Below are 9407 nucleotides of genomic sequence, written 5' to 3' on the forward strand. Positions count from 1 at the left end.
CGCTGCCGTAGTCTCGTATACTAGACAAGCAAACAAAAGCTTCGTAGGCCGTCGTCTTCCATACAAGACTAAAAACGTGTACTTAAAAATATGAAATACACATAGTAACCAATGTATTTTGGTCATTTTAATTATTTAATATTATTTCAAATATGCAAAGATTGATATCTCTCATGAGATTACAACTCATTTCGTCTTATAGATTAAAATATTAAAATGAACTCTGTATTTGATATGAGTTTCATGGATTTTAAATATTCGTTAGTTAGTTTATAATATTCCAATGAGAGGTCTTTGTGATTTCTGTGAAGACTATTATTACATTCAAATGCTATCGAACATTATTATTTCTTGCCTCGCACAGCCGCGCGGTGGAACGGTCTGTCCTCGGCGGTATTTCCAAACCAATACGACTTAGGGACCTTCAAGAAGCGAGCATACCATTTTCTTAAAGGCCGCCAATGCATCTGCAGTTCCTCTGGTGTTGCAGATGTCCATGGGTGTCGTTGTTCACCCCGGTGTTCCGGCCGCTCGTTTACCCCTTCTCTTATAATAATAACAAACACAATCACTATTATTTGTTTTCCATAGGCGAGGTTAAGGTTATATTAATTTTCATATAGATGTGACATCGCAACGTCGCAAATAAATATTGAAATGTTTATATAACTTGCACGCCACTTCATCCGGGAAGATGTACAAATATTTATAAAAGAAAATACACGCTTTAATCTAGGAGTTAAAGTGTACTTGTGGAAATTCATTTATTATGCTCGCTACCTTGCATTGGCCGTGACAATAACTCGACATTTCAAAACACTGGCGACAGTAACTGATCGTATTACATTATGTCAATGTTACAGTAGAATTCCACTGCCGTTAAACATGCAGTACAACAATATTGTCATCTCTTACAATATCTTTAAAGTAAACAGATATAATAATCTTACTTCTTACCCCTTATTTTGTCTACTGCCCACTTTAAGAATAAATTTTTTTTTAGCGCCCTCATATTTTCACATATTTAAAAACCACTATAACTTTAAATTAAATTAATTAATTATTGTGACCTATATATGTATATTAACGGAGAATTCTAAACGAAAATTTTACTATAACCCGCAACTTGAGACGTGCAGCGCCCACAAGGGGGCGTTATCGCCCACTTTGGGAAACACTGGTTTAGATGGATGGATGGATAGATGGATTTTTGTTTGATGGTATCTCTAGAACGGCTGAACAGATCGATGAAATTTGGAATACATATAAAATACAGTCTGGAAAAACCCATAGCCTACTATTTTTTGTTTAATTCCTCGCGGACGGAGTCGCGGTTGACAACTATACTTATTAAGATGCAGGTAAAATTTAATACATACACAGAAAATTCCAGAAACTAAAATTAGATTCAAAAGAACTTACAATCTGCATAATAAATTATAAAGTTGGAGTGAAATCGCCTGAAAACTAGTGACAGACAAAACTCATTAGGCTAATAACACTGTATAATGATTATGGTGTCCTTATATTTAGTCGATACTACTGTTTTAAATTATAACGCAATTAAATAAATTATTTTAAAATTAAAGTTATGTTAAAATATTGTTAAAATGTTAACTTTTTAATGCCATCAGTATCCTCTTAGAACTCGTACTATATTAAAGTAAAAGTGTAGCGTTTGATAACATTTTTGCAGTTTGCATAAACGCGTAGAACACACATATTTATTAATCTAAAATTCTTAATAAGTAATGTTTGTAAACAATATTTTTGTCTCTATGTATTAAGCACGTAAGAAACGCTAGTTTTCATATCCAGAGAGAGAATAGGTGTGCATCTACTTTGTCTACTGTCCTATATTATGTTGCAGAGTCTATAGATAGAAGACATATGCTTGTTAGTTTGCTTCTTTCTTTATATCAAAACTAAATTTTTATGTACTTTTTGTTTTCAGGCAAGGACGGTTCAAAGGTGACGACTGTGGTAGCAACGCCGGGGCAGGGCCCCGACCGGCCATTGGAGGTTAGCTATTCGGATATGAAGCTGATCGGAAATGGCAGCTTCGGCGTCGTTTACCAGGCCAAACTGTGCGATAGCGGCGAGCTCATTGCCATCAAGAAGGTGCTCCAGGATAAAAGGTTTAAGGTATGGAATTTGTATATCAGTATCCGGTTTTCATCTTTCAAATCTATTAGTTGTCTTTTCAACTGTAACTTATGAATATTAATTAATTCACGTAATAAATTCGTTTCTTTTTAGCCACTTTTTAAATATTATATTTTTATGTATAGAATGAGAATGCTAATTGATTGGTTATATATCTCTATTTGATTCAGAATAAAAGGAACTTCAACATTTCAGATATCAGAGGATCATTAGGGTATTCCGTTTTTTTTTTCGGACTTTAGATTTGTAGTGGCGTCTTCCTACGTATTATAATTTTATGTATAGCACAATTTCATTATTCTAATTGACATTGTTTCGTTGTTCCAGAACCGAGAGCTTCAAATCATGCGACGACTGGAGCATTGTAATATTGTCAAACTGAAATACTTCTTTTACTCCAGCGGAGAAAAGGTATGGTTCTATTCAGTACTCGTTATTTATCTAAAGGCCAATTTTTCAATCGGAGTTCCTGATCTCTAACATAATTAAGAGTATTCATTTAGCAATTTTTGTCTTGTCTTTTATTGATATAGTCTTCCGAAAAATCTGCCTTTGTTATTTCGGACCGTTGAATTTTACCCACAGGCTTGTTGTGAATGAAAATAGTAAAGCTATGTTTTACATTTTTAATACACATATTTAGAGATTATGAAATTGTAACAAGTAAATTGTATAGAAATTCTTGAAGTGAAAAATTGGCCCTTAATATTTTTATATATATAAAAGCCTTCCTATATCTTGACGGGCTTTTGGTTAAATTGATTGTTTTATTTGGGATAAGGTGTCAGTGGCCGCAGCTGTTAGTCCACTACTAAATGCGATGCAGTCTTTTGATGTCGCAGTATGTCACAGTCAGATATTAAGCTAGTGTGCTAACGCACATAGATCTATAAACTCCTAGACTAGGCTTGCCGATAATTATTGTATCCAATCACAATGGACATAATCCATATGAATTATCGGTCGGTGGCCTGGCATTGTGCAGTGTTTTATCCCTATATCATCGGCCAGGGCTTTCACTTGCGATTATTGAATACACGATCATCGGAACACGTCAGATGTCGCGGCAGTTTGCTTGCTTTTTTTTTAGATTATCGTAATCATATCTTCGTCACTAATAGCACATCGTATTATTGAAATTACACGTTCTAATGTTTGCAAATGTCATTTTCAGAAAGGCTCGGAAGCTATTAGAATTATATCTTTTATTACCAAGTTATATATAGGTCTAAATTACAGATCTTGCGTTACACATATTATACGTGACAACATTTTTGTAATTAAAAACTGTTGGTACACAATTTTTTTTACTATAGATAGTTTTTTTCACTGTATTAACAAATCGCTTCGCTATTGTAAATACGATATTAACATTGTTGTGTTTCATCCGTAGCGGTAGCAAAATTGTACAGAATTTTATTATAAATATTTTCTTATTTCTAAACCTTTACCAAATATCCCGTTGTTTAGTTCAAGGTAAGACAATATTTGTCGCCGCACTCTGGAGCCAAGATCCTTTGGATGTTTGCCAAATTAGTTTGTCTTATAGTACCTATTTACTGACTTTATAACCATACTGTTTTATGTGGCGCGTCAATTTATATTCATATTTACATAGCTATCGTTAAAATAGCCGTTATTTATGCAGTTAACTGGATTAGTTGGTTGGGTATCGGTGTTAGGTGTTTAAGCCATTTTTATATTGTGATGTTGGGCTTCGGCGTTACATAATTTCATGGTATGACTTCTTTTGGTGTATGGAATGCAAAAAAAAAATCGTAATATATAAACGACAACTTGCTTTTGGGCACGTTGGGAGCTAGACGGTAACTACTCGGATTTAACGTGAACTGTGAATCGTAAATTAGTAAATAAAATATAAAACAAAAGTAAATAACAGAAGTCTATTCTTTAGTTTCTTTAAAAATTTTGCGTAAGCTTGATAGTATAGGCCGTTTCAATGTCTTTGGCGGCTCAAGGTCACTGCGCGCTGCGCAATGCCCTCCCCCCACATCCCTTTACGCCCCGCTACACCAACAAGTTTGTACTACGCACCAACTCGCACGATGTTCCGAGCCGCCAAGATATTTGAAAACCTCAATGATAAGTATACCGCTAATTTCTTTATACAATGCTCATACGTACAAAATTAAAATCTATGTTATATAAATTATTACAACATTAGATAAGTAATCAAAATATTTTATAATCTTCTATTGTTAGGCTTACAGATGGGCGATGAATATTTATATAAATGTATAGGCGATATAAAAATATTTTTCTCCATACAATCTTGAGTATTAGTATAACATAGTTGTAAGGAAGTTATTAATTTGTCCGTGTTTGCTTGCAGAAGGACGAAGTGTACCTGAATCTGGTGCTGGAGTACATACCCGAGACGGTGTACAAAGTTGCACGTCACTACTCCAAAGATGAACAAACCATACCCATTAGTTTTATAAAGGTAGGTTTGGCTAGACCTTTGGATATAGATGTTATCCAAAGGGGTCGAGTCTACTGTCCTCATTCATGAACATGAAATCCTTAATCTCTAGACCTCTCACTTTGTACGATATTGTATTATAATAGATTTGTTGGTATTTTCCAGCTGTACATGTACCAGTTGTTCCGGAGCCTGGCGTATATCCACTCGCTGGGCATCTGTCACCGGGACATCAAGCCGCAGAACCTGCTGCTGGACCCCAAGACTGGCGTACTCAAGCTGTGCGACTTCGGCTCCGCCAAACACCTCGTGCGCGGCGAGCCTAACGTCTCCTACATCTGCTCGCGTTACTATCGCGCGCCCGAGCTCATCTTTGGCGCAATCGATTATACCACTAAGATTGGTGAGCACAAATATACATATTTTATTTAATATAGCTATCGCCCCCGACTCTGTTCACGCGAAATAAAAAACTTAATTAGTAAACATATGTTCTTCTAAGCTACGTTCTACGTGTATCCCAAATTTCAGCGAGATCTATGCAGCCGTTCTGGAGATACCTTCAAACAAACATCCATGCATCCATCTAAACTTTCGTATTTATAATATTAGTAAGATGAACGTGAACTTGTGTGTGGTCAGACGTGTGGAGCGCGGGCTGCGTGGTGGCGGAGCTGCTCCTCGGACAGCCGATATTCCCCGGAGACTCCGGGGTCGACCAGCTCGTTGAAATTATTAAGGTAACTTATTCTTAATTTCTGGAAAAGGCTTCTATGCCAATATTGGGTGCAGTTTGTAGTTTTGATGATTTAAAAAGAAAAAAAACGATGACAAAAAAATTACATTTCCATTTTATAAAATTTTCACAGAGTCCTTTGACGAACAATTCTGTGTTTGTTATCTATTACAAAGTAAAAAATATGTTTTCATCGTTTCCAGGTCCTGGGCACACCGACACGCGAGCAAATCCGCGAGATGAATCCAAACTACACAGAATTCAAATTTCCACAGATCAAAAGCCATCCCTGGGCGAAGGTCAGTACGCTAACAATAACAAATTTGTTATTATACACTATTTATATATTCATTTATTTCATCAATATTAAACAAGATGGTAAATATTTCGTCTGAAAGTTGTTTTTTTTCATTATAACTTAGGTGTCGTTCATTGATCAAGTGATAATATTTTTAAAAAATTTGCGCCAACCCTCCCTTCATCAATCCTTTAACGTTAGGTGATATTTGGTTAGGTTTCACACTCCTTCCTTTATACCTTAAATCCTGTATTTTTTTAGTACCAGCTAATATTGAAATTTTGAAATAATTAAATTTACGTCATCAGTCAGAATATAAATACACGTAATATTTTAATAGTCCTCCTTGTTCCTCGTGATTTTTCATGATTTTTTGGAATACTTCCCCCCCACCCTTGAGCCCCATATCGAGCTTCACGTGATTAATGGACGATTCCTTACTTATAAATAAAAATACGATAGAAATTGTAATAAAATGCTAATATTTATCGTATTTAAATTTGTGCGGTGTTATGTTTGTAGGTTAATATAATTAGTATAGAGATAGTTGATTAGTACTACTACATTACAGTACATGCTGGAGCGTATGACGATGCCCAAGTCGGCCACTGATCATCAGCGCATTCGAGTAAGGCAACGTTGTACACTAACCTAAATGCCTCCATTACACTATGTATAAACCATCTACATTATAAAACTCCCTTTCCACTAGCGCATTCACCGCGCGACTACAAAGTCTCATCGACGCTTAGTGGAAAAGGAGTCTTAAGTTCATTAAATTCATTGTATTATCTTAAATACTTCATTATAACAGTTACTAATGTGAGATGCAAACTTATTCTCTGCTTGTTTTTGAATTTAAAAATGAAGGCATTTAGTATTTATTCACATTTCTTGTCTACCGTCACACAGTTTTTTTTTTACTTTTGTAATATCTACAGAAAAATAATCTTTCAATCTTAATTTCACGCAATTTTTACGAAGTCTTTGCTTAGTACAGTATTTTATATAAATTAAGTTCAGAGTTAACTTACACTATTACACTTTTTTTAATTTGAAATGTGAATAAAGAAAAAAATATTGCCCGGCATGGGTTAACTAGAAAACACAACATATATGTAGTCGAGATCTTAGTTGTCGGGTCGTCTGCTATAAATCTTTGAAAACTAAGAAAGTCATCGTCATAAAAACTACACTACATTACTTTTTTAATATTACTAAAAACTCATAGTTGTATTTTAAACATTGGCCCAGTCAACTTCGATTGATTCTATAACAAACAGTAAACGCAAATATTTGCATATCAATTTTTTGGAAAGTAAAAGATCCGTTAATTATGTCTTCGTAAAGCGCCATCTCTGTCACTCCCTCTATATATGACAAAGATAGCGCTCTACTAAGCCATACGTAACGGTTTGTCTCTTTCTAATGTGAGATGTGCGATGTTTACAGCAGTTTACTTTATACTTCATAATCTGTTGCTGCCAAATTTCTTGTTTGTTGTTGGTGTTCAGTGTGTTCGACTTGAGTGAAGTTCTTGTTTTTTTTTATTTAAATAATTTACAATTTGTAATTTTAATTGAGTGGTTGTATACTTTGTTAAATCGTTTTTTTTTAAATGCGCTACACTTCTTTCTATATAAATTCGGGTTGCTGTTGTAATTTGCAATTACAATTTATTTATGTAAAATGTGCGGAATACACAAAAGAATCTTATATTGTAAATATGTATAAATTTTTGTATAGTATATATACACTTGACAATAACTTGTATGAAGACAATCACATCATGCAAAATTGTTTAAATATTTTTCTATCCTTTACATAGAAGTTTATTTCTCGGTGAAGTCGGATGTCCGAGCCATTTACAAAGTATAAAACATCAGATAGCAAGGGTAAAGCAGATTAGATGAAACTTTGAATTGTGCATTATCTTTTTTGTGTCATGATATCCATGGGTATTGATGTTAACGCAACGTATGATGCTTTTTTATATAAAGAAGGTCGTAAGTAATGTAAAGGGTATGTTATGACAGGTGTTCCGCGCGTGCACTCCGCCGGACGCGATCTCTCTGGTGTCTCGGCTGCTGGAGTACACGCCGGGCGCGCGGCTCTCCCCGCTGCAGGCGTGCGCGCACAGCTTCTTCGACGAGCTGCGCGAGCCCGCCGCGCGCCTGCCCAACGGCCGCGCCCTGCCCCCGCTCTTCAACTTCACCGAGTACGAGCTCGCCATACAGCCCTCGCTCAACGAGTTCCTCAAGCCGCGCGCGCCCGCCGCGCCCAACGACGCGCCCGGCGGCTCCGGCGCCGCCGACCACGCACATGAGGCCCAGGGTAACTAATGCAATCATCATTCAATTAAATATGTCATCAGTAATTACGACATTAATAATATTTATAGTGAATTAATTGCTTTTTGAATTTAGCTAAATCTGAATTGTCTAACAGCAGACAACGCTGCGGCGTGCGGGCCGAGCGGCGGATCGCCGAGCGCGTCGTAGACGGCGACGTAGCCCACGCCCACGTCCGCGCCCGCGCCCACGACCTCGACCGTCGCCCACGCCCACGCCTGACCTCATCGCCTCGCCCGCGCGCTGATCCCCGACGCCCGACAGACTATCGCCACTCTAAATGCATTTAGAGCGACCGTTCCTCGTACCTCAGTCGGTCGGTACCCGTACCCGGTACAAATGTATGGTACACTCGTCCGTTGTCGGAACGTGTCGGAACATGTCGGATGCGATCGGAACTAAGATGGGTATTTCATATGCTATTTAGTGATAGTATTTTTATTTTCGTGTTGGCCATCGGGTAAAATTATATGCATAATAGGTGTTTTCAGCGAGCAGTCGTGTGATATCGTAGTGTTTATGTGGAAAAGCTTGAGCTGTCGCAGTCGGTGAGAAGGGTAAAATCCGCAGTAGACTCTTTACCGTCTCCATGTGATTACTTTGTACTTTTGTAAGCTCAAATTTTTTTTTATGTAAATACCTTAAAACTGCGTTTTTAAATTAATGATTATTTTTGGTGAACGTCAGATTAAATATCTGGATAAATGGTATTGTTTTATATTTTACATTGTATTTGCTTATTTTTCTGTCGTTTAGTACATTTTATTGGCCGCGATGTACTCGGCGAGGTATACCTATCACATAGACGGGGAGCGATCGTTGTAATATTTTACAATAAAACGAGGGGAGGGATTGCTGCATGATCCTTTGGACCTTTTCGCTTGGGCCGTGTAATCAGTAGGGAAATATTCTAGTAGTGCTTTAGAATATTTATAATTGGATTGTATCACTTACCGATGAACTTTTACGAAGGTAGTTCGCTTTCAATGATGGAATTATAGCAAATGGAACATTTTCTTGCACTCAAAATGCGTACTTGTACATTTTTATAACTAGCATAAACTGATCTCTCAAGATAATTTGTAATTTTTATTGATATCTCAGAAATATTATGTATTTGTACAATTCAAACGATATAAATTTTAGATTAACTAAATGGTATATTCGTTTATTCGGGCAACTTCGAAATTAGTAAAAAAAAAATGTTTTTTATTGCGGTGTATCTTACCTTGTCTTATCTAGGGGCCGGATAAATATAAATTGTATTAATGAATAGCACTGTCTGTCGATGTCCTATTGTAATGTCATAGTTTTTCGATTATATTGTATTCTATATTATAAAGGATATTTCTGCTATGTAAAATTTGTCATTTAAATCACATTATTAGTAGTCATTTATGAAGCGAGTGTTTA

General features: G+C 36.3%; 1 protein-coding gene across 7 annotated transcripts in view; it reads left to right on the forward strand.

The window, feature by feature from the left end:
- sgg (glycogen synthase kinase 3 beta homolog shaggy) overlaps window positions 1–8722 on the forward strand; it is a 28345-nt gene extending 19623 nt beyond the window's left edge. For 4 of the 7 annotated variants that reach the window (XM_013317499.1, XM_013317503.1, XM_013317498.1 and 1 more), the window contains 8 exons: window positions 1955–2145; window positions 2494–2577; window positions 4520–4630; window positions 4775–5012; window positions 5252–5349; window positions 5549–5644; window positions 7680–7977; window positions 8092–8722. In XM_013317499.1, coding sequence (XP_013172953.1) covers window positions 1955–2145; window positions 2494–2577; window positions 4520–4630; window positions 4775–5012; window positions 5252–5349; window positions 5549–5644; window positions 7680–7977; window positions 8092–8144 — 1169 coding nt within the window. In that variant the 3' untranslated portion in view covers window positions 8145–8722. Of the gene's footprint in view, window positions 1–1954; window positions 2146–2493; window positions 2578–2947; window positions 3008–4519; window positions 4631–4774; window positions 5013–5251; window positions 5350–5548; window positions 5645–7679; window positions 7978–8091 lie in introns of all 7 variants that reach the window. The other 3 variants (XM_013317497.1, XM_013317500.1, XM_013317501.1) reach the window with 1 other exon arrangement.
- Window positions 8723–9407: the final 685 nt, after the last annotated feature.

This window comes from Papilio xuthus, unplaced genomic scaffold (genome assembly GCF_000836235.2).
Source record: "Papilio xuthus unplaced genomic scaffold, Pxut_1.1 DF826938.1, whole genome shotgun sequence".
Taxonomy (NCBI): domain Eukaryota; kingdom Metazoa; phylum Arthropoda; class Insecta; order Lepidoptera; family Papilionidae; genus Papilio; species Papilio xuthus.